The following is a 24,349-nucleotide window of genomic DNA, read 5'->3' as shown; positions in this document are numbered from 1 at the left end:
GCACCAAGGGAGGCTGGCCTGCATGCCTCTAATACGTCCATGGGCACTGTAGGGATGGTTCCAGAGCCTTGTGGAGACCCACAGGGCATGGCATTATCGGATATGTCTGCTATAGTTGCTCTTTTTGCAGCTCGTGCGAGGTGACGTTGCTGTTTTCCTGCTTTTTCGTTCAATTTTTAACGGCAAGGAGCAACCACCTAGCAAGAGTATGGCAAGAGTTAAAAGAGGTCAGCAAAACCATATTCAAGCCACCACGCCACACTGTTCTGAGTCTCTCAACACCACGTTGCACTATTAGGACACTCACAGACATGATGAGTGGCACTGGAAACGTTTCCTCGCTGGTTCACAGCTACAACAACAACACACAGCACAACGATGGGGCCCAAGACCTGGATCTGTTAGAGTCAGAGCTGTTGGATATCGCACTGCTAAATCCTGGGTCGTCTCTGCAAGATCCTGCCCTACTGTCCATCAATCCGGACGAAATGACTGCTGCTCACACCCCTGTACCGATAAAGGAAGTAGATCGGGAACTAAGGGATGACGTCCCTTCCTTGCAGGGCTTACTCGATCGGCACATCCAGTTTGGTAGAAGACTACCGCTGAGGACGCCATACGCCAACCCGCTGGATTTCATCAATATTAATCCACAGTCGCTGCCATTGGCATTGGAAATCATCGGGTTGCCCAAGGTCTCTAGAGTGGAGACCCAAATGAAGCTGGGGTTTCGCATCAGAAATGCACATGAAAGAAAGAACTACTTTATTCATCTACCCTCCGATTGTATTGCAAAGGACAAGTTTTTTATCCACTCGGACGATCCGACCAATTTGACCATACCCAACAAGGACATCAACGAAAGGACCCTCTTCTTGGACGCTTTCCTCTTGTCTGCATCCAACAGCAGTAACAACAACTTCAAACAGACCTATGTTTGCAACAGATGCATCAACAGAGAAAAAAGAAGAGCTTCGAGAAGAAAGTCCGGGTTGAATGACAATTCCATCTGGCAAAGTAACGAAAATAAAAGAGCAATCATATTCAACAGTAAACAGATATTCATCATCAATAATAACGGCTCGAGCGATGACGCCAGTGCCGTTGATTTCGATTTACCAACCCGAATCGTCTGCTATTGCAGGCACCATAAGGCCACTAACGGATTTGTGATTTTGTTCCTCTTGAAAGATCATAATGGCGATATCATGGCCAAGACCATAACTGAGCCCATTATGATCATGGACAAAAAGAATGCCGGCAACGTCACTACCCCAATAAGCACCAGCAATGCTCAAATATCGCCCATGACAAACGACAATAGGTCGTTTTCATCTCCCCAAAGCGACGTAAATTTCCCACCAGATTTCCCCATTCCTTCGAATAATAAGGAATTTATCATTTCCACAAATTGCATGCTTAATAATAACAATAATATTAATACCAATACCTCAACGACCAACAATAACAGACATTTCCCATCTCCAAAGTCTTCTAGTGAAGACAGCAACCATTCATTTTCAGATATTCATTTTTCAAACAACAAAGACTCCAATTTTCACCGTTCATTGGATTCCTGGTCTTCCGCAGGCTTCAATAACTCGTCAAATCCCGCGCTTACCACGCTCACCAGTGATTTCAGTACCACTTCCACAAGAAATACAGGCAAGAGACAGCATTCAATAAAGGAACCCTTTTCGTCCGCTCCAAACTCATTTGCACGTCTTTCTCAAAATTTTACCGATTCATCTACTCACATTTCGAACCACGGCACTATTCCCATGGGCCTCAATAACAACCCCTCCATTCAACGTGTCATCCCCGCACAAGGGTCTATTAATGGAGGTATTGAGGTTACTCTACTAGGTTCGAAGTTCAAGCAAGGCCTAATCATCAAATTTGGCGAAAACATAGCACTTTCTAGCCAATGCTGGAACGAATCTACAATGGTAACTTACTTACCACCATCGTCGAAACCGGGACCTGTATTGGTAACTATCCTCGACCCGAGTGAAGCATCCATGAGAAACAATAGCAACAGTAGTATTTCTACTTGTAATAGCGGCAACGATATATTACAATCGAATAAATACACCGGCGGTAAAGCTATTTTCACTTATGTTGATGACACTGACAGACAACTAATTGAATTGGCTTTGCAGATCGTTGGATTGAAAATGAACGGTAAACTAGAAGATGCAAGAAGTATTGCTAAAAGAATTGTCGGTAGTGATTCGCCGTCATCCAGCAATGACACAAGATCTGATGCTCAAAATATTTCGCCAAATTCGTACTCGAGTATGATGGTGGACATCAATGATGAACAACTGATCATTGAAGTTATTAAGTCCTTCAAACAAAATAACAACATTTCCATTAATCTTTCCATGTGTGATGTTAGAGGTAGAACTTTACTACATTTAGCGGCATTTAATAACTACTATAGCCTTGTCTCATTATTGGTCAAATATGGTTCGCGCTTAAATGATCAAGATATTTTTGGTTTTACTCCGTTACATATGGCTTGTATTAATGGGGATTTGAGAATTGTAAGACTACTATTGGAATGTAACGTGGATATCATGAAGAAAACAAAAAACGGCTTTATTGCCAAACAATTCTTTTTGATGAATTACACTGTCAATAAAGTAAAATACTCTGATTATGAAACTAGTTTGTTTGACAGTATCTTAACCAGATTGACCCCGAATACCACAACGAACTCTAAAAATGAACCATTCGAAAGGAATTCATCTCAGTCTAGTTTCAATTCTAGTTTATTTGATGATGATGCTGATAGTCATGCTCAACAAAAAAGGGAGCATCCACCAGTCAACTCTGCTGTTTCCATTTCTCATCTATCCGGTTTCAATAATGATGCGTCATTTGCAGACATGGATTTAGATTCGGGATATGACGTAAGTGACTGCGAATCCTCTTCAGATGAAATTGCCCTAGAGTTTTTCAATACCCATAAAATCAAGGACGCCTCATTCAAACAAAATCAACAACGACAAACCACGGAAACTAACACAGAAAACGACGGGTCTTTATGGAACAGGATGCTGACTCGTCTAAATGACGAACTACCCAAGTATGAAGATCTCTTCCCTAAAAAATCCAAAAATTGGGAACTTGGTAGTAAGTCTGTCGAAATCGGGCTACACGACAACACCATTCAAGAGAGCATGGATGATTCCCAAACCTCTTCTGAAGAAGATGAGTTGGAAGCTTTACAAATTGGATTTAATTCAATCTTCTCCAAGAAGCAAAATTTCCAGAATGATAAAATGCTGCTATTTTTTTGGATCCCATTGACTTTGGTATTATTATTATGTTTTACACTGTCAAACTTAGGGAAAGATGACGACATGTTCCACAACCTGTCTAAAGTCGTCCAGGAATACTTGAGAATCGGATTAGCAAACATTTTATTAGGCAATGAAAGAATGAAAGCCTCTTTCAAAATGAAATTATCGAACTTTCAAAACAATAACATTCTAAATGACATGCGAGCCAGTTGAACTAACAAACAAAAAAAAAAAAAAGAAGAAAAAACCCTTTTCCTTTTAGCTACGTAACTTTCAAAACTATATAGATTCATTTTATTACTTTGCATTTAATTATTTTCCTTTATGTTATGATTCACTATATTTTATATTTTTCGCCTTGCTTTTTTGCTTTGCTCGTATTATTTTAGAAATCAAGGCCGAAAAATTTTCAGCTATAAAGAAAAACTGAAAACTCATCCCACCTCATCTCGAACTTACAAGAAGAACAAAATCACATTAAACAACATTGATCGTGTGCAAAATGAGTAGCATTGAAGGGAAGAACCAGTTTCGTATTATTGTAGGCTCGTATGAACACAATATCTTATGTTTATCCCTAGATATTCCGGCGCAAAAGGAAAACGATGTGGCCAAGACACCTCATTTTATGCCGATATTCCATTTCCAAGCTCATTCTTTAAGTATCAAATGTTTGGCTGTTTCCAGGAGATATCTGGTCTCTGGATCGAATGACGAACACATCAGGATTTACGATCTACAGAAGAGAAAGGAATTGGGTACGTTGTTGAGCCATCAGGGTTCTATTACTGCGTTGCAATTTTCGCATCCAGCTTCTTCTAGTGAAGATCCTGCCATTGCAAAGGGTAGCAAGAACAGCAAATGGTTATTATCGGCATCTGAGGACCACAAGATCATGGTTTGGAGAGTTAAGGATTGGGAAACTGTGGGATCGTTGAAGGGCCATACGGCCAGGATTAATGATGTGGACATCCATCYTACCAATAGAATCGCCATTAGCGTTAGTGATGACCATTCTATACGTCTCTGGAACCTCATGACTCTAAGGAACGCTGCTGTACTAAAACTAAGAAAATATAACACAAATGGGTCCTTCGTTAGATGGTTAGGTGCTAAAGGTGATTACTTCGCTGTAGGTTTAAGAGACAGAGTTCTTATTTATGAAACAGGATCCGCCAAAGTGTACAAAGAAATACTTTTCGATAGAAAGACTATCATGCATCTTGAGACACACATTCTGCCATTCGATAATAAGGAATACCTTTCTGTTGGTGTTAGTGATGGTAATGTTCATTTCTACCCTTGTGAACAATTATTCGAAAAGGAGGAAGAAACAGAAGACGGAGACGAAAGTGAAGATGACAAGAAGAAGATCGAACCTGCTTTTTCATTATTAGGCCACACAAACCGTGTCAAAGACTTTAAATTCTATACAAATGAATTCGGTACCTACTTAGTAACCATCGGTTCTGACGGTAAGATTGTTGTTTGGGATATGTCTACAAAAGAGCAAGTAGCAGTCTACGACTGCGGTGAAAGATTGAACTGTCTAACACTATGCGACGAAAGCATTGAAAAGTACAGCATGATGAAGAAAAGAGATGCTGAAACAGCCGAGCTAGGTGAGCAAAGTGAAGTAGAAAGTGATACTGAAGAATTGAAGAAAATTATGTTTGGTGAGAAGAAGAAGCTTAACAAGAAGAAAAGGAAGGAACCGAAGAAGAGCAAAGTCTCTGTAGAATTAGAATAAGCACCCTGTATACACGCATACAACACCATTAATGTAGACTATTAGTTTAAGATATAATACAATTCAAGATATACATAATCGTATAAGACGATTTGTGGCTCGATTGTTTCTATTATTTGTGGAAAGGCTATACATTATAGCTGATGAGGATAAGTTATAGTCGCCAAGTGTGCCACAGTGGTGCAAAATCATTGAAAACACCAGCTATGAGAAATCCCATGTCCCCCACGGAACAGCACTCACAGCATAATTCTACTCTGGCGGCCTCACCCTTTGTTTCTAACGTATCTGCAGCAAGGACACAACAGAATTTAGCAAATGATACTCAAAATGATCATTCTCAACCCTGGAACAGAACCAATACGACAACCAGTCCTTACCAATCGTTGGCCAATAGCCCTTTGATACAAAAGCTACAGGCAAATATCATGACCCCGCACCAGCCATCGATCAATTCCGGTTCTGCTGCCGGCAATAATGCAAACGACAACAACTTATTGGCTTCCATGTCTAAGAATAGCATGTTTGGTTCTACTATACCGTCCACATTGAGAAAAGTGAGCCTGCAGCGGGAATACAAAGATTCGATTGATGGCACGCTTGATGATGGTGACGACAACAATGGTAATACGACTGTGAATACTAATAATGATCGAGAGAGTAAACTAGAAAATAATGGGCCTCTGACGACAACTACATTGACGACAACAACTACGGCGACTCAATTAGATGTTTCTGAATTGTCAGCTATAGAGAGACTGAGACTTTGGAGGTTTGACGCATTGATGCAACATATGTACAGGACGGCAGAATACATTGCTGATAAAGTATACACCATATCGAATGATCCTGATGACGCCTTTTGGCTGGGTCAGGTATACTATAACAATAACCAGTACGTAAGAGCTGTGGAACTTATTACCAGAAACAATTTGGATAGCATTAATATTTTATGCCGATACTTATTAGGACTTTCTTTTGTGAAGTTACAAAAATATGATGACGCTCTCGATGTCATAGGCGAGTACAACCCATTCAGTGAGGATCCAACATTTGCAGCTGCAAACGTCACGAGCAATAACGGGACTAATAGTAGCACGTCACAACCTACCGATGGGGGAATAAAAATGGAATCATCATTGTGTTTTTTGAGAGGGAAAATATATTTTGCGCAAAATAATTTCAACAAGGCAAAGGAGGCGTTTCGTGAAGCCATCTTGGTGGACATAAAGAATTTTGAAGCTTTTGAAATGCTCCTTTCAAAAAATCTACTAACTCCACAAGAGGAATGGGACCTGTTCCATTCTTTAGATTTCAAAGAGTTTGGCGAGGACAGAGAAATTATGAAAAACCTTTATAAAATCAACTTGTCCAAATACATCAATACAGATGAGATAACGAGGTCCAATGAGATTCTAACAGAGGAATACAAGTTGGGTGATAATGTAGACGTAATAAGAAGCAGAGTAGATATTCTTTACACGCAATGCAAATTCAACGAGTGCTTAGAGTTATGCGAAGCTGTTTTGGAAAATGATGAATTCAACACGAACATTCTGCCAACGTATATCGGATGCTTGTATGAACTGTCCAATAAAAATAAGCTTTTTCTTTTATCACATCGTTTAGCAGAGAATTTCCCTAAATCTGCGATTACTTGGTTCAGCGTTGCCACATATTATATGAGCCTAGACAGAATTAGCGAAGCTCAAAAATACTATTCTAAATCCTCGATACTAGACCCGAGCTTTGCAGCTGCATGGCTAGGATTTGCACATACATATGCCCTGGAAGGTGAACAAGACCAAGCGTTGACAGCATATTCTACAGCGTCAAGATTTTTCCCCGGGATGCACCTGCCAAAATTGTTTCTCGGAATGCAGTTTATGGCCATGAATTCATTGAACTTGGCAGAATCATATTTCGTCCTGGCATACGACATCTGCCCCAATGATCCCTTAGTTTTAAATGAAATGGGTGTGATGTATTTCAAAAAAAACGAATTCGTTAAAGCCAAGAAATACTTAAAGAAGGCGTTGGAAGTGGTGAAAGATTTAGATCCAGGTTCGAGAACGACAATATCGATTCAATTAAATTTAGGCCACACTTATAGAAAGTTGAATGAAAACGAGATTGCCATCAAATGCTTTAAATGTGTCCTAGAAAAAAATGACAAAAACTCAGAAATCCATTGTTCACTAGGTTATCTGTATTTAAAGACCAAAAAATTGCAGAAGGCTATTGACCATCTGCACAAGTCATTATATCTGAAGCCTAATAATGTATCTGCGACGACATTACTGAAAAACGCCCTAGAATTAAACGTTACGTTATCGCTGGACTCCAGTCATCCGCTGCTTGACAAGTCGAATCTAATGGATCAAGCAAACAAAAACAAGACTTTAGTCAACAAGAAAAGGTCTTCGTTGGCATATGATCCTGTTAATATGGCCAAGAGGTTGAGGACCCAAAAGGAGCTTTTTGATCAGAACAATGAGTTTCTCAAAGCGGGAGTGCACGACAGTAAAAATGGCAGTAATGATAATGGTGATGATGATTTTGACGCTGATATGGAGTTAGAGTAAGGTGTAGTGGGGTAGAAGAAGAAGAAAAACAAATGCTAATACAAATAATGTATATATTCATCTAATAATAAAAAAGAAAGAAAGTGACACCACGCCACTGCGGTTTTCCTCTTAGAGCCCCCGGCTCGTCGTGTCACCAAGACACATTCAGAATTCTATAGGTTGTCCATCCGTATCGGTTGATGAAGGAATTGCTTCCGGTATTATGTGCTTTTCTCGTTTCCTTTCCTCTTTCCTTCTTGCTGTTCTTTTTTCCCTTCTTTTCCGGTCCTTTTCCTTGCTTTTCTGGTCCTTCGAAGCCTCTTCGTCATGGTCCGCATCTTTTGAGAGCCTTTTGTTAATCTGTATCAGGGTCTGATTTTCAATTGCCAACTCTTCCAGGCGTTGCTCAAGTTCGACGTTTCTCCTTTCCAGCCTATTCAATTTTTTCTTCAAATCTTTGCACTCGAGACGTGATTTGCGGGTGGTGATCTCTAGCTTATCTTTCAGTTCATCGTACGACAGCTCCTTGGCGTTTTTCCTTCCTTTCTCTTTCCTCTTTGAGCGCTCGAGATCTGGCGACACAGACGGCTCTTTGGCGTCTTGGGTGCTCTCCTCGCCAGCATCTTCGGTCTCGAACAGCATAGACTGTTTGTCGACCTGCACGTTCTCCTTCTTAGGTTTTGATCTAGCCTTTTTAGTTTTGCCCTTTGACTTAGTCTTCGAACTGAGAGCGTCTGCGCTTCCGATGATACCTTCTAGGCCGCTCAACAGCTCGTCCACATCCTCTTGCATAGCATCTACCGGCACCTTCCGCGCCGGAGCAGCTGCAGCTGCAGCTGCAGCTGCAGCCTGCGACCTCTCACGGGACGCATTTTGATCGTCGCTACCGTTCTTCAACCAATTGGAGTAGACGTGCTCATCCGCGACGCATTTTTTCTGGCTGTTACCACTATCGTTCAGCAGGAAACCCAGCAACTCTTCCTGATTCATGACTGCACGCAATACTTGACTTGTATATGCCCTTCCCCGCGTCCAATACCAATCTTCAAGTGCAGAACTCTTATTAATGCCACATTAAGCCAGCAAAAAGCATGAAATATGCCCTAATCAAGATGCATTCAGCCCTACATGTCATTTTTGGATTCAGTAACTAGCCCTGACATTATTGGATATTAACCCTGTAGGTTGTTTGTCTTTTTTTTCTTTTTCGTCACGTTTTAAAGAACTTTTTCAGCTTTCACAATGATGTTATGCAATGGTTCCTGGCTTTCTCTTACGCAATGGCATTTTGATTGATATGGTTGCATTATGATTCCGCGTTACAGGTTCATAGTGAGGCTTTATTCTTCAAGAAAACCAACCTTCCATAAAGCAAACGCAAACGCAAACGCAAACGCAAACACAGTACGCACTACCAGCAGTCCAAGCAAGAGTAGAAATAGAGGCAAATCGTTGATACTCGTAGGAACTCTAGCATTCATAACTTCTGTGATCTCGATAAACTACCAAAAGACCAAACCAATTGAATTTCTCGAATAACATAAATGACCGCTGCTACGAAAACAACACCGGCTTTCTCGCCAGACCAAGTCTCTGTGGTCTTCGTTCTAGGAGGACCCGGTGCAGGCAAGGGCACTCAGTGTGAAAAACTGGTTAATGATTATTCGTTTGTCCACCTAGCAGCAGGCGACTTGTTGCGTGCTGAACAGAACAGGGAAGGCTCCGAATTCGGTGAATTGATCAAAAACTACATCAAGGAGGGGCTGATCGTTCCTCAGGAGATCACTCTGGCGCTATTACGTAACGCCATTTCCRAAAACGTCAAGAACAACAGACACAAATTCTTGATCGACGGATTCCCCCGGAAGATGGACCAAGCTATTTCATTTGAAAGGGACATCGTTGAAAGCAAGTTCATCCTGTTCTTCGATTGTCCCGAAGACGTCATGCTCCAGAGGCTGTTGGAACGTGGTAAGACTAGTGGCAGAAGTGACGACAACATCGAGTCCATTAAGAAGAGATTCAAGACTTTCAAAGACACCAGCATGCCCGTTATCGAGTACTTCGAAACCAAATCCAATGTCGTCCGTATTCGTTGTGACAAGCCTGTCGACGACGTCTATAAGGACGTTCAAGCCGCCATTCGTGATAGACTATAGACCAATACACACTATATAGTATAGGTTAGGAAGTAATAACGATAATATATACGTATATATGTATATATGTATATATATATATACACTTTCTACACTTCGCGTAAAAACAAATAAGGGTAACCCTGTAAATTTGCTAAATTACTGGTCGATGAATTAAAAGAGAATAACAGTAATAATAAAGAAACCGTGAGAGCTGTGTATGGTAGTTGTCGAGCCCTCAAGACAAACCAGACGTGTCGTACGCAATGGAAAAGATCAACCCTGACTGGGCGAAGGACATTTCGTGCAGAAATATCACCATATATGGCTATTGCAAAAAAGAGAAAGAAGGTTGCCCTTTCAAACATAACGATAATGCTACCGCTACTACTACCATCACTACCGCCACTAACGACGTTTCTTCTCTCCTAGACGCTAGCGAAGCGGCTACCCCAACCATGGCGTCTGTTCCCAAGTTCAATGCCAAGGTTTCGGCCAGTTTTACTCCAATGACAATTGGCAGTGATTCTTTAGCCACTGCCAGTACCACCACTTCCGCTACTACGAGTACTGGTGGTAGCATCACTGTAGCAGCTACCTCCGCCACTACTTCTACTGTTAACTCAATGGCCAGCCCCGTGGTCGATAACACTTTGCCCAGCAACAATAACAACAGTAGCAACATAAGCATATCGATACCTGCCACCGCCTCGAGTTCCAATTACGACCCATTCAATGCCCCCATTTTTACCCCTTCTTCCACTTCTTCGATTCACACCAGTACGAATGCACCTTCGTACCCATTCCCTACCATGACCAATTCTGGAGGCATAAATATAAACGTTAATGATGAAAACAATAGCAACATGAGCATGACAAACAACGTGCCACCTCCAATGCCACCGCCCCCTATGGAGAATAACGATCTCAAATATCCAAGAATCTATCCGCCTCCACATAGTCTTTTACAATACCATCTCTATGCCCCTGAGCAACCACCATCGTTGAAATCGCTTTTAAAACCGAACGAAAGGTCTGCTGACCAACTATTCATCCCGAATAATATTAGAGAAGACTTGACGAAGAAAAACCTTTCGACTCTGCAGATTTTCCCCTCATCCGGTAAGGTCATACCAAGCGTTGTTCAAGATTATTTCAACTTAGTCCCACTAAATTTCAATAATAACGATTTTTTAAATAAAACTACCCTTTTCAAAGTCTTTTCCAATTACGACGGTAAGCCATACGTTTTAAAGAGACTACCTAATATTGATAAATCGATGAATCCAAGCAAAATATCCAAAATTTATCAAATATGGTCAAAGGTAAACTGTACCAATCTAATAAAATTTAGAGATATTTTCCAAACCACCAAATTCGGTGACCTATCTATCTGTTTGATATTTGATTATTATCCGAATTCATTATCTTTGTACGATTACCATTTTGTCAATTTCCCCAAATTTCCCATTACAATGAACTATCTATGGACTTACTTAGTTCAATTAACCAATGTGATGAATTCCATCCATTCGCAAAACTTGAACATTGGAAATACATTAAACTGGACGAAAGTTTTAATTACTGGTGACCCAGGTAGAATCAAATTGTCACATTGCGACTTTATGGACTCGTTGTTTAATGAAGATGTTGACTCAGTAGTGTCTTCCGGCGGGAGTACCAAGGAAAGACAACAACAACTGGATTACAAGCACTTGGGACAACTATTATTCAACTTATCAATCAATACTGATAACTTCAACAACAATAACACGCCAAGAGAATATCAAATAGATGAAATTACTTTACAATCAATCGACGATATGAAACAGATAGATGACAAATTCAAAGACGTGTTGAAGTATTTATTAGCTGATGGCGATGTAAAGAAGAGTGTCCATGACCTGACCAGTCATTTTTATGATAAAATGTTCATGGTCTTGGAGTCATCACAAACTTACACAGAATACATAGAATCCGTCTTATCAAGAGAACTGGAAAATGGCAGGTTATTCAGACTGGTCAATAAACTAAATTGTATCTTTGGTAGAATCGAATCTAGAATAGACATAAATTGGTCCGAATCAGGTACGAAGTTCCCCATTATACTATTTTACGACTACGTATTTCATCAAGTGGATTCAAATGGGAAGCCAATAATGGATTTAACCCATGTACTAAGATGCTTGAACAAATTAGATGCAGGTATTCAAGAAAAATTAATGTTAGTCACGCCGGATGAGTTGAACTGTATTATTATATCCTACAAGGAGTTAAAAGACTTGATAGACTCCACTTTTAGATCTATCACCCAATAGAAAAAGAACAAACTATATACACTATATAATAGATACATACATACGACATGTATCCCCCATTATAGCCTATTATCATGTATGCGCAGACTTTTTCCGTATTTTTTTTCCGTACTCCTTCCTTCCCTTATTTTATAGGGAGAATATTCATCCCTCATTTATTAAACTTCTGAAAACTGAAAGAATGACCAGCATCTGCTCAAGAGGGTGATTTTAGTGGGCAATTTGTAGCAACGATGTAATGCAAGCGTACGTAAGCTAATTTTACCCATATGTCAAATTTTACCCATATGTCAAATGCATCGTGAGCTTGTTTAAAAAAACAGAAGAAAAATATTTAGATGTCACAATTTTATTCTCTTACACCAACGGACCGAGATGGCAATCAGTTCCCCTTTGCTCCCTTGAACGGAAAAGTGGTACTGATAGTCAATGTAGCGTCACATTGTGCGTTCACGCCTCAGTATAAAGAATTAGAGTACATATACGAGAAATACAAAACCAGCGGCCTGGAGATCATAGCCTTCCCTTGCGGCCAGTTCGGTAACCAAGAGATTGAAAAAGACGAAGCAATTAATAAGTTTTGTCAGAACAAGTTTGGTGTAACCTTCCCCATCTTGCACAAGGTTTGTTGTAATGGCCCAAAGCAAGATCCCGTTTACAAATTCTTGAAGAATTCAGTAAGTGGAAAATTTGGCATAAAGATGATTAAATGGAATTTTGAGAAGTTTTTGATTGACAAGAATGGTCAGGTGGTCGAGAGGTTTTCATGCATGACGAGACCACTAGAAATTGTTCCTCTTATCGAAGAGCTATTGGGTCAACCACGAACGTAAGGGACTTGATTTGCATTCGAAGAAGCTGTAAAGAAACTAGAATAATTACAACGAGACGTTCTGTTCTCACCCTTTTGCTGCGTTAATTTCATTTTTCTGTCATTTCGTTAATCTTGAAGTTTTTTATTTATGTATGTTTTGTTTAAAAAGTATAAGTAAATATAAGGCTATTCATTGCTGATTGGAAAAAATGGAACTTAGAAATTTCCTCCGAACAATGGAAGCGATAAAGACATAAAGGCAGTCGTTAGGAAGACGTTAATAATGATCAGATGTACAGAATTAATAGTAGGTTTTTGATAATTGACGGTTGGGTGATTGATCTAGTAAAGAAAGCTTTGATAAACCCCAAAGAATCGGCTACATTTCAAAATTTTATAAGTAGCTATCACCTTTTAGACTGGGATGATATCTATGATGAGGAATTTAATATATATTGTGAAGATGATCGTAACCTGTTTGAAGTAATAGATGCAGATGAGTACTGGTTCCAAATAGACCCCATAACTGGCTCGGTATTGAAAGTTTCCAAAAACCAGTTGAGTGATTTAGTAGGCTTGAGGTGCCATAGGCTATCAATGGGGCATAAGAAAACGCTTTATATTCATTACCATCCATACGAAAAAAATATGCCAAGGACGTGTCAGATGCAGTACATGCACAAAGACTTAAAGCAACGGTTTTATCCGCTGTGCACCTTTAAGGGTAAAAAATTCATCGAAATTGAAGGATTTGTCATTAAGTTGAGCAAGTTCATCAAAAAACCACCCAAATTAGTGGAACAAACTTTATTTGACCCTTCATCATCAAATGGCAAGGAAGGTACGTTGTCCGTGAATGATTGCTACCTTCTAAGGAAGGTTTTCAAGGGTAGATCGCTCTTGTATTTAAAGTTGATCAATTCGAATTTTTTGACCATTAAAGACATAACCCTTTTTCATTTGTCTTTGAAGCAAATTCTGGTAAAATTGAAGAAAATCAATGACTATTACGTTTGTGAAAAATATCACGGTCAAAGGACCACTGACCAGGTCTCGATACATTTAGCAATACCAATAATTTGTATTGATAATCATACTAAATATATTGTTTGGGAGAATCCCATTTTTTCTACACGAAATTTTGATGCAGAAAGTGTCGGAAAGCAATTGAAGTCGGAAATGAGAATTGTTGATCGATTGTTTAAAAACGATATTATAACGTTAGAAAACTACATCCTCAGAAATGAACAATTTTCCAATACTCAACAAATAGATCATCAAAGCACTATTGATTCAATTTCATCGACTTGCATTTGTGTCAACGGAAAAATCGTTGCACAGAAATTCGGATCACTTCTAAACCAGATCATTTTTCAAGGAAAGATTCAGGATACTTCCGTGTATCTGATCGAAGAAGATTTCATTTTCGGTCGGCTATCAAAAATAATATCTAATTTTTGTTTAACTGAGTCAATGGCTAGGTTACAATGGTGGCAAAACTGTATACGAAGTGAGTTTGATATAACAGATTTCGATGTTTGTCACCAAAGCTGTAATGAAATAAAGCAGATTGTTGATAAGGCGATTGAATTTTTTTTACCTGCATTAATCACGCAACACCAAAAGGTTTTCTCAGGACACAGAATGTATGGATTAACAAATCCGGAGCTTTCAAAGAGGTATATGATAGTCGACAAATTTATAGTTGATGTGTTTGAACGAAGGGTGGTGAATCCATTGAGCGACGATATTTTCCGAATAATGAGCTTCAGAAATGCAAAACTAAATATGAGCAATGGTCTTTTGGATTGGAGCTCATTGGTATTCGATTCTATACCGTATCCTGTATTTTCACCGGTGTTGTTTACATTGGTTGAGACAGAAGAATTTGAACTGGTATGGAATGAAAGTTTGCAGGCGTTTCTTATATTTGATCGTACAACTGCCGTTGATCAGAATTTAATTGTACGAAGGAAAGGGATAAAATTGGATTTTAAATCTTACGGGGATAAGTATTTATATCAAGGTGAGGCAGAAGATTTAGAAAGATTCAAGTTTTTACCAAATCCCAAAGACTTGACATTTATTGATGGAGACAAAAACTCAGAGAAATTAAGATTCATGTGGCGGGAAATGGAACGTGTTAAGTCGCTTTATCAGCAACACAAGTTAGTCGAAGAATCTTTTCGTTGCTATTTGAAATTCATGGACCTCAAGGGCATCTTCTCAGATACTAAGAAACATCAAAAAGAGAACAGAATAGACTCCGAAGCATAAATTCTACACATACAAAGACCAGATTGGGTATCGCAAAACGGTGACTATGTTCACTGTCAACTCACTAGAATTCATCCTGGACATACATAATTGATATTTGACTTTTTATTTTAAGAAGAATAGATAATCAAGTTTTTTCAAAAATGACAGTTTTGAGACAAAAATGTAAACAAAGATGCAAAAAAAGGAGAGACTGAAGCGCCTTTATAAATTATGAGGGCCCAAAGTCGGGCAAATGAGTACGTAATTCTATGGAATAAATATGCATTATGTATACGGAAAAATAATCATCTAAACTGAGAATAGTAAGCTTCTTCTTTAAACCTTTGTGAAACCAGTTCCAGAACATCCGCATCATAAACATCACTTAAACTTTCGTTGCCTTTTAAAATACGGTTTTCGTGTTCTCTTTGTTCGTCTTTGGTTAGAACGGTTACATTTTGCAACGAAATAGGTTTGGAGGGATCCCATTTAGATAGAGTTAGTCTAGTGGAAATTCCGCTGATTGGAGATTTACCCCTAAAAACTTCTTCAACCAGGTAGCTAACATCCTTCAAAGCTAATGGTATCCGTTGGGTTGGTCTACCGACTCTGCTCATCTGGCCAGTCAATGACTGATATATACCGTCGTATACCTTGATTCTGTTTTTACCCTCGATAGGTTCCAAAGGTTTATCGGATATATTAGACAAGATCCATGTGGTTATGGTCAATCCAAACAAACTTGGCATAGTACCTAGAACTGGTAAAATTCTTACACGGAAATCCTTCAAAGCGCTGAGCTCGTCAACTTTTCCTCTTTCGTATTCTTCATCAGGCAAAGGCAATAATTTAGCCTTTTTGGGATCCGGCTTTTCGGCACTAAACACCACAGGGATACCAGAAAGGATACCTCTTTTCTTCAGTTTCCTTCTTACTACCCTCGCAAGAGGGTCTTCTTCAGTAGTCGCTATATCGCCCACGTTAAGTTTTGTAGGATCACTCTTGGCAGAAGCACCCATGGAGGAAATCACTTTAATGCCGCAGTTGTAGGCAAACTCTAGTAAGTCAACTTTTGTTTCAATGTTATCAATACAGTCCACGACGAAATCAGGAGCGCCGTTTCCAAGGGTCAATCTTTCGCCATTTTCGATGGTCCACAGTTCATTAATTGGGTCAATTTCACACCATGGTGCAATTTCGTGCATATGTCTTCGTAAACATTCCACTTTGGGAGTACCCACGTCATTTAGTATAGCACAACTGTGCCTATTTAATGAGCTTAATGAAACTTGGTCAAAATCCACGACTCTGATCTTTCGACATCCCGAACGTACCAATGAGTTGACTACCCAAGACCCAACACCGCCTGCACCCACAACAACAACGTATTGGTTAGATAGCTTTTCGATCGTATCCTCACCAAGAAAACCAATATTGTTCTTTAAAAATTGGCGAATGAACTGTTCATCATATTGGTGATATCTGTCTATTTTGGACTTTGTTTGTTCTTCGTCTTTTTCATCATTCCGTTGCACTTGCGCCACTGCCTTCCCTTGTGTTTGCCAACGTGTCCAAGCACAGTCTGCGACTGTAGTCATTGCCACAGTGAATAGCGCTGTAGCAGCTATTATTTTCCATGCATCTTTTTCCATTTTTTTTTGCTTTTTGTACCTTAACTGAACGGTAAAACTCTATTTCGCAGTTTCTATAAGTTTGAAGTTTTTGATTAAGTATATGTAAACTAAATATGCTCGAAAAGTATTTTTTATATTTTAATATTTTTATTAGTTGTATTATCTGTTATTATTTTGAAGATGCGATCGATATGCCTAACAACTGCGTTTCTTTTTGAATTTTTTGATTTTTCCAGATTTTTTTTTCACCGCTTAAGAAACTTCTAGTGACATAAAAGAAATGAAAAAAAAAAGGAAAACGTGCAATGTGCAGCTTAGTATTCACTAATTCAATGGGGGCTAAGAAGGTGGCCATTCCTAAACGTCTTCAAATTCAATGTCCATCTCGTCATCGTCATCATCGTCATTAGCATTTGATTTTGCGCCTGCTTCTGCATCTGCATCCACCTTTGTATCTGCAGCAGTTGAAGCGGCAGATGTTTTTGAGTTTTCTTCGATATTGCTGTCATTGGAATTTTGTTTAACGCTGTTTAAATTACTGTCTTTTGGTTCTGTTTTGACTGTATCAGCTGCATCAGTCACATCTTCAAACTCATCCTCGAATGCGTTTTCAGCCGCATCTTCATCATCTTCATCTCCCACATCTTCCATATCCTCTTCTACGTCTTCTTCCTCTTCCTCCTCCTCTTCTTCTTCTTCCTGTTCCTTGTTTAGCTTTGCTTGTTTCTTTGCTAACGCAGCATAGTAATCATTCAAAGTCTTTTCGTTTTCTCTTTCTTCCATTTCTTGCTCAGTCAAAATTCTATTATTAGTTTGGTAAGAGTTTTCTTGCACGGATTCGTTGTTCGCATTCATGGAATCCATGGCAGATGCAGTGACCGCAGGATCAAATTCTTCTTCATTATCCAATCTTCCAAGGGCTGATTTACCGATGGTACTTTGTTTGTGCCATTCGGGAACGGCGTTTTGCTTTCTTTTCTCTTCGGCCTGTCTTTCTTGAAGCTCCCTTTGAGCCACTTCGTCACTTGCTGTGGTGATATTGATGTGTAGAGTAGCTTGTGAGTTAGCGCCCGCACGTCTACTGCTATCGTTGTTAAGAGCAGTGCCCATAAGATTTGGTAATGGAGCAGAATCACCGGGTCTAAACATGGTGCTGCCTTTCTTTGGATTGTATGTGTAAGCGGCATGGGATTGATTTTGAGGAGGTATCAAACGAGCTAATGCAATTTCGAAAGTGTTTTCTTCAATTCTCGAGTCATCAATCTTTTTCAAAGAATCAATGATGGGTTGGATTTGGTCCATCAGCCTGTTCAGCTTATCCTGCTTTTCTTTGTTTTTTTTACCAGAATCATCTTCCACTAACGGTTCATCACATAACGAACATAAAAATTCTGTCCTGTCAAAATTTAGTAATTGTACCGCCTCTAATTGGGTGTACTTGGTCTCACAAATAGAGCACATGTAACCGTTTGGTTCTGAATTTTTGTCTAAGTCATCCTTCAGTCTCTGTACCACTTGATGGACTTTCCACTTGATGGCGTCAATAGCATGGGGGTATTTTACATAATAATAGACTCTTTCCACACTTTTGGAGTTGGGCGGGTATTCTCTTTGCTTATGTATGGATATTAGCCTATCGGACCTTAGTCTAGCAATGAGTGGACCCAATTCCGTCTTATTTATGCTCAAAAGCTGCTTCAAGTCATCTTCAGCTAGTACAGAGTGAAACAGTATAGCGTCGAGTACGAGTACAAAGGAGCCGCCATAAAACCCTCTGACGACAAACTTCAAAAGACTTTTTACAATGTCATCTATAGGTCTATCCATGCTCTAATTGTTTCTGCCACTTGCTTATCCTGCCTGGTCCCACAGTCTGCAGAAACTTTGGTTTTGATTCAACCATGATTAATAGGTTTATTCTATCCAATCTATTTCTCTTGGTTTTTTGCGATGCGAATGGAAAACATCAATGTCACTATACACGATAAGGCCCATTGCGTCGAATAGCGCTCGGTATGAACGAGTACCGATATACCCACTTGTAAAAACTAAGACCGATTCAGAGGTTCTGTAGGGACTATGTATGGACTTCCCATACGTTTCCAGAATGTTTAGCATGTTAGTTTGTTCCCTTTGAGCATTTGAAGTATATATCTGCTCCTCGCCTTCACCGCCTGTCCCGTCCAACATGACCACGAATCTATGAAAAGAAAAAATAAAGTCGCGCTATACGAGGGGTACGGCCGTTTCGCGAATGTTTCGCATGTGTTTCGCATTCCCAGTCCGTTTCTATTCGTTCATTTGGGATGTAAAGTCTACTTTTACAAGCTTTTGAATTTAGCGTTTCCGTACCGTCAAAGGCGACGGGGTGATCTTCACTGCAGATCTTCTTCCACGAAGGGCTCCAAAGGCACGCGCCCATAAACCACACTGATATTCCGGAGCAGCTCGGGGGTTTACTCCTCCCGCGGCGGTATAAATCGGATATATAAAAAAGAAATAAAAAAAAAAAAAAAAAAAAAAAATTGGCGCACTTACCTCAGTCATTGTACGCGTTATTGTTTGCGCTAACATCGCATCGCATCAACTGACTGACTATGTCACCTTGGTTTCGACTCATCATCGCTTTCAATCGTGAAAAATTTTCGCAATTTCCTCATACTGTAGGGTGATTCTTTATTTGACTTCCTTCAGTCTATAGCTTCAGCGCCTACACATATTCACTATCGCAGATGTACCCGTTACCGGCGTATTTGTAATACATTTATATATATATACACACGTACATTCGTATACGTCTAGACTATTTTGTATTTTGGACTCTTGGAGAAAGCAAAGAAGGTGCGTATTTTAACGAGCTCTGCAACACCAAAGCCTGCTGCATATACATTCAGGGAAAGATAGAAGAGTGCCAAGATGCTTAGAACCAAACTGTCCGTTTCGATCGCTGCGAGATCCCAGTTAGCAAGATCTTTGACAGCGTCAAGGACGTCGTCATTGAGAATATGGTCCGCTCAACAACAGCCGCGTTTGTATTCTTCCAACACAAGACCAAACAAGGCCACCACAACAAGGGAAAACACCTTCCAAAAACCATACAATGATCAAGAAGTGACCAAGACACCAGTCGGGTCGCACGCCAGAAAGATCTTCGAGGCCCCACACCCAAAAGCCACCCGTTTGACCGTGGAGGGTGCCATTGAATGTCCCCTAGAGAGCTTCCAACTACTAAACTCCCCCTTGTACAACAAGGGTTCTGCATTCACACAAGAGGAAAGGGAAGCGTTCAACCTGGAGGCATTGCTGCCACCACAGGTGAATTCTCTAGATGAGCAACTGGAGAGAAGTTACAAGCAGTTATGCTACTTGAAAACGCCCTTGGCCAAGAACGACTTTATGACGTCATTGAGGGTACAGAACAAAGTGCTGTATTTTGCATTAATCAGAAAGCATATCAAGGAGCTAGTCCCCATCATATACACCCCCACTGAAGGTGACGCCATTGCGGCCTATTCGCACCGGTTCAGAAAACCAGAAGGTGTGTTTTTGGACATCACCGAACCGGACTCCATCGAACGCAGACTGGCCACTTACGGTGGAGACAAGGACGTAGACTACATCGTCGTGTCCGACTCAGAGGGTATCCTGGGAATCGGTGACCAAGGTATCGGTGGTGTGCGTATTGCCATCTCCAAGCTGGCGTTGATGACGCTGTGCGGTGGTATCCACCCTGGCCGTGTGCTGCCCGTGTGTCTGGACGTAGGCACAAACAACAAAAAGCTGGCCCGCGATGAGTTGTACATGGGTAACAAGTTTGCCAGAATCAGAGGCAAGCAATACGACGACTTCTTGGAAAAATTCATCCAAGCCGTGAAAAAAGTCTACCCAAGCGCGGTCCTGCATTTCGAAGATTTCGGTGTCAAGAACGCAAGAAGACTACTGGAAAAATACAGATACGAATTGCCATCCTTCAACGACGACATTCAAGGTACGGGTGCCGTGGTCATGGCCTCGCTAATCGCCGCTTTGAAGCACACCAACAGAGACCTAAAGGACATCAGAGTCTTAGTGTACGGCGCCGGCTCCGCGGGACTCGGTATCGCGGACCAGATCGTAAACCACATGGTAACGCACGGCGTTGCCAAGGAAGACGCGCGCAAGAAGATCTTCCTAATGGACAGACGTGGGTTGATCCTGCAATCCTACGAAGCAAACTCCACCCCTGCACAAAACGCCTTCGCCAAAAGCGACGCGGAATGGGCAGGCGTCAACACCAAGTCGCTACACGACGTGGTGCAAAACGTCAAGCCCACATGTCTGGTGGGCTGCTCCACCCAGGCGGGCGCCTTCACTCAAGACGTAGTGGAGGAGATGCACAAGCACAACCCTAGACCCATCATCTTCCCGCTATCTAACCCAACAAGACTACACGAGGCCGTTCCAGCGGATCTAATGAAATGGACCGATAATAACGCCTTGGTGGCCACGGGGTCACCCTTCCCGGCCGTCGATGGATACCGTATCTCAGAGAACAATAACTGTTACTCCTTCCCGGGAATTGGTCTTGGTGCCGTGCTTTCGCGCGCCACCACCATTACGGACAAGATGATTTCTGCTGCAGTGGACCAACTGGCCGAATTGTCACCACTGAGAGAGGGTGACTCCAGGCCGGGGCTGTTGCCCGGCCTGGACACCATCACCAACACCTCGGCCCGTCTAGCCACCGCAGTGATCCTGCAGGCGCTAGAAGAGGGCACAGCCCGCATCGAACAGGAGCAGGTGCCCGGCGGTGTTCCCGGTGAGACGGTCAAGGTGCCTCGTGACTTTGACGAGTGTTTGCAATGGGTCAAGGCGCAGATGTGGGAGCCTATGTACAGGCCCATGATCAAGGTGCAGCACGATCCCTCGGTGCATACCAACCAGTTGTAGGTGGCAGCGGCGGCAGCGGCGGCGGCTATATAGAACAACATTCTACATAAAACACAATCTTTCTATTATTAATTTGATATACTCTACGCTGAATTACCGCAAACGGCAAACGCAGCCCGTGGGCCGTGCGTCGCGACCAAGCCCATGCGGGGCGTGGGTGGAACCCGGCGCTGACAGCGGCCGCGCGGGGTTTTGTTCCGGCGCGGTGTGTGGATGCTGCGCCTCCCGGGCGCAGCACCTTTCTTTTTCTGCGCGCTCCTCCAAAAAAATGGGCAAAAGGGAAAAAGAAAAAAAAAATTTGCACAGGGCAGCCGGTGAAACAGCGACAGATAGCTCCCCCCGACACATTCGTTCTCGCTCTCGGTGTCGTTCTCGCACCAAATGTGCTTCACTTCGATATCCTTACGCCTGCACTGCACGGTACTGTGTACTCTGCACTTCTCCCGCTCCTGCTACTGCTAGGTTACTGTTACTGCTACTGCTACTGCTACTGGGACTGTGACTGTGACGCTGGCGCTGACGCTGAAGTTTATTCGCTGCTATCCCACAAGGATCTATAAACTCTCACAGAATACAAGGCAAGGCAACGCAGCTCAAGGCAAGACCTCTCCTCCATCCCGTGATACGACGCTCACCGCTCCAACAACTGCAATGAACACCGGAATCTCGCCCAAACAGGACGACGGCTCCAACTCCAACCTGCTCAACATCGGCCAGGACCATTCGCTGCAGTACCAGGCCCTCGACCACAACGACCCGCAGTATAGAGACGCGTCCCACCAGACCCCTCATCAGTACTTGAACCAGTTTCAAGCACAACCCCAACAACAACAACAGCAGCAACATCAGCAGCAGCAGCAGCATCAACAGCATCAACAACAACAGGCGCAGTACCAAGCGCAATATCAGCAGTCGCCGCAACAACAGCAGAATGTGTATTTCCCTGCTCCTCCGCAATCGCTGAGACAGCCTACTTCGCAGTCACAACAGTCGCAGCAACAACAGCAGCAGCAACAGCAACAGCAACAATATGCGGTTTCGAACTCGAACTCGAACTCGAATTCGAACTCAAACAACAACGTCAATGTTAACTCAATGCCTCAGGATTTCGGCTACATGCAGCAAAATGTTTCTGGCCAAAACTACCAAACAATAAATCCGCAGCAATTCTCCGAGTTGTATAACTCCTTCTTGAGCCATTTGACCCAGAAGCAAACAAACCCACCTGCCGCAGGCTCGAATTCCTCTGCCAGCAACAACAACAACAATAATAGCAACAACAACCCCAGCAGTGGCAACAACAGCACCAGCAGCAATCCTGCCCAACTGGCTGCTTCTCATTTGAACCCGGCCACTGCTGCCGCCGCCGCCAACAACGCCAACAGCGCAGCTTCTTTCTTGACCCAACCTCCCCAAGTGCAGAGATACTACACGAACAACGTGAACACGCTCTCTAATCTTTTGGATCCAGCCTCCGCCTCCGCCCAAGACAACCCCAACTCCGCCGCCCACCTCGGCCTGTTGCCGCCCAACTTGCCACCTCAGCTGTCTCAACACCAACAGCAGCTACAACAACAACAGCTGCAATTGCAACAACAACAACAGCTGCAGTTGCAACAGCAGCAGCAACTGCAAATGCAACAGCAACAGCAACATCAACACCAACTCCAACAGCAGCAGCAGCACCATCAGCAACAGCAGCAGCACCATCAGCAGCAGCACCAACAGCAGCAGCAACAACATCCAGTGGTGAAGAAACTATCTTCCACCCAGAGCAGAATCGAAAGAAGAAAACAGTTGAAGAAGCAAGGCCCCAAAAGACCCTCTTCTGCTTACTTCTTGTTCTCAATGTCTATAAGAAACGAGTTGCTGCAACAGTTCCCTGAAGCGAAAGTGCCCGAACTGTCCAAGTTGGCCTCAGCCAGATGGAAGGAACTGACCGATGACCAAAAGAAACCGTTCTACGAAGAGTTCAGAACCAACTGGGAGAAGTACAGGGTCGTCAGAGACGAGTACGAAAAGACTCTACCACCAAAGAGACCCTCCGGTCCTTTCATTCAATTCACCCAGGAAATCAGACCCAAAGTCGTCAAGGAAAACCCGGACAAGGGTCTGATCGAAATCACCAAGATAATCGGTGAAAAATGGCGCGAACTGGATCCTGCCAAGAAGGCCGAATACACGGAAACCTACAAGAAAAGATTAAAGGAATGGGAAAGTTGTTATCCCGACGAAAACGACCCGAGCGGCAACACAACCCCTCACCCACTAAAGACCATGAACATGAATTTGAATATGGACACTAAAATAATGGAAAACCATGACAGCATCGTTAACGACCCCGTCGCGGGCAGCAATGGCAACACCACCGGCTCAAACACCCCCGTGTCATCGTCGATGTCATTGCAACAGCAGCCACTCCAACAGCAACAACAGCAACACATGCTCTTGGCTGACCCCACTGCAAATGGTTCGATCATAAAAAATGAATAAACCAAACAGATTATATTTCTCACTGTAACATTATCTTACTCAAAAAAATTGACAAAACTGAAAAAAACAAAAAACAATAAACAAAAAATTAATAAATTTGAAAAACCGCAACTACCCACTTCTTGTTGTTAGCTTA

General features: G+C 41.9%; 12 protein-coding genes across 12 annotated transcripts; 9 read left to right on the top strand and 3 right to left on the bottom strand.

Annotated features, from left to right (window-relative positions):
• Positions 1-311: 311 nt before the first annotated feature.
• SPT23 (Spt23p) lies at positions 312-3,524 on the top strand (the record flags this gene model as incomplete). Its single annotated transcript, XM_018366423.1, has 1 exon — positions 312-3,524. One exon carries the CDS (start codon positions 312-314, stop codon positions 3,522-3,524), a length of 3,213 nt encoding a protein of 1,070 aa, XP_018221015.1.
• A 289-nt stretch (positions 3,525-3,813) lies between these two features.
• MAK11 (Mak11p) lies at positions 3,814-5,061 on the top strand (the record flags this gene model as incomplete). The annotated part of the gene is made up of 1 exon (XM_018366422.1): positions 3,814-5,061. One exon carries the CDS (start codon positions 3,814-3,816, stop codon positions 5,059-5,061), a length of 1,248 nt encoding a protein of 415 aa, XP_018221014.1.
• A 143-nt stretch (positions 5,062-5,204) lies between these two features.
• On the top strand, positions 5,205-7,646 carry CDC16 (anaphase promoting complex subunit CDC16; the record flags this gene model as incomplete). The annotated part of the gene is made up of 1 exon (XM_018366421.1): positions 5,205-7,646. One exon carries the CDS (start codon positions 5,205-5,207, stop codon positions 7,644-7,646), a length of 2,442 nt encoding a protein of 813 aa, XP_018221013.1.
• Positions 7,647-7,793: 147 nt separating this feature from the next.
• SKA1 (Ska1p) lies at positions 7,794-8,618 on the bottom strand (the record flags this gene model as incomplete). The annotated part of the gene is made up of 1 exon (XM_018366420.1): positions 7,794-8,618. The coding sequence occupies one exon, from the start codon at positions 8,616-8,618 to the stop codon at positions 7,794-7,796; it is 825 nt and encodes a 274-aa protein (XP_018221012.1).
• A 318-nt stretch (positions 8,619-8,936) lies between these two features.
• Positions 8,937-9,167, top strand: MIN9 (Min9p; the record flags this gene model as incomplete). The annotated part of the gene is made up of 1 exon (XM_018366419.1): positions 8,937-9,167. One exon carries the CDS (start codon positions 8,937-8,939, stop codon positions 9,165-9,167), a length of 231 nt encoding a protein of 76 aa, XP_018221011.1.
• Positions 9,168-9,172: 5 nt separating this feature from the next.
• On the top strand, positions 9,173-9,787 carry URA6 (bifunctional uridylate/adenylate kinase; the record flags this gene model as incomplete). Its single annotated transcript, XM_018366418.1, has 1 exon — positions 9,173-9,787. The coding sequence occupies one exon, from the start codon at positions 9,173-9,175 to the stop codon at positions 9,785-9,787; it is 615 nt and encodes a 204-aa protein (XP_018221010.1).
• A 245-nt stretch (positions 9,788-10,032) lies between these two features.
• Positions 10,033-12,084, top strand: PAN3 (PAN-complex poly(A)-binding subunit PAN3; the record flags this gene model as incomplete). Its single annotated transcript, XM_018366417.1, has 1 exon — positions 10,033-12,084. One exon carries the CDS (start codon positions 10,033-10,035, stop codon positions 12,082-12,084), a length of 2,052 nt encoding a protein of 683 aa, XP_018221009.1.
• Positions 12,085-13,189: 1,105 nt separating this feature from the next.
• On the top strand, positions 13,190-15,175 carry DI49_3344 (uncharacterized protein; the record flags this gene model as incomplete). Its single annotated transcript, XM_018366416.1, has 1 exon — positions 13,190-15,175. One exon carries the CDS (start codon positions 13,190-13,192, stop codon positions 15,173-15,175), a length of 1,986 nt encoding a protein of 661 aa, XP_018221008.1.
• A 287-nt stretch (positions 15,176-15,462) lies between these two features.
• On the bottom strand, positions 15,463-16,809 carry TCD2 (tRNA threonylcarbamoyladenosine dehydratase; the record flags this gene model as incomplete). The annotated part of the gene is made up of 1 exon (XM_018366415.1): positions 15,463-16,809. The coding sequence occupies one exon, from the start codon at positions 16,807-16,809 to the stop codon at positions 15,463-15,465; it is 1,347 nt and encodes a 448-aa protein (XP_018221007.1).
• A 339-nt stretch (positions 16,810-17,148) lies between these two features.
• On the bottom strand, positions 17,149-18,618 carry TFA1 (transcription factor TFIIE subunit TFA1; the record flags this gene model as incomplete). The annotated part of the gene is made up of 1 exon (XM_018366414.1): positions 17,149-18,618. The coding sequence occupies one exon, from the start codon at positions 18,616-18,618 to the stop codon at positions 17,149-17,151; it is 1,470 nt and encodes a 489-aa protein (XP_018221006.1).
• A 1,089-nt stretch (positions 18,619-19,707) lies between these two features.
• Positions 19,708-21,720, top strand: MAE1 (malate dehydrogenase (oxaloacetate-decarboxylating); the record flags this gene model as incomplete). The annotated part of the gene is made up of 1 exon (XM_018366413.1): positions 19,708-21,720. The coding sequence occupies one exon, from the start codon at positions 19,708-19,710 to the stop codon at positions 21,718-21,720; it is 2,013 nt and encodes a 670-aa protein (XP_018221005.1).
• Positions 21,721-22,371: 651 nt separating this feature from the next.
• Positions 22,372-24,213, top strand: IXR1 (DNA-binding transcription repressor IXR1; the record flags this gene model as incomplete). Its single annotated transcript, XM_018366412.1, has 1 exon — positions 22,372-24,213. The coding sequence occupies one exon, from the start codon at positions 22,372-22,374 to the stop codon at positions 24,211-24,213; it is 1,842 nt and encodes a 613-aa protein (XP_018221004.1).
• Between the last annotated feature and the right edge of the window lie 136 nt (positions 24,214-24,349).

Source organism: Saccharomyces eubayanus, chromosome XI (genome assembly GCF_001298625.1).
Source record: "Saccharomyces eubayanus strain FM1318 chromosome XI, whole genome shotgun sequence".
Lineage (NCBI taxonomy): Eukaryota > Fungi > Ascomycota > Saccharomycetes > Saccharomycetales > Saccharomycetaceae > Saccharomyces > Saccharomyces eubayanus.
Note: the sequence above shows the minus strand (reverse complement) of the source record. Positions and strands in the feature narration are given on the sequence as shown.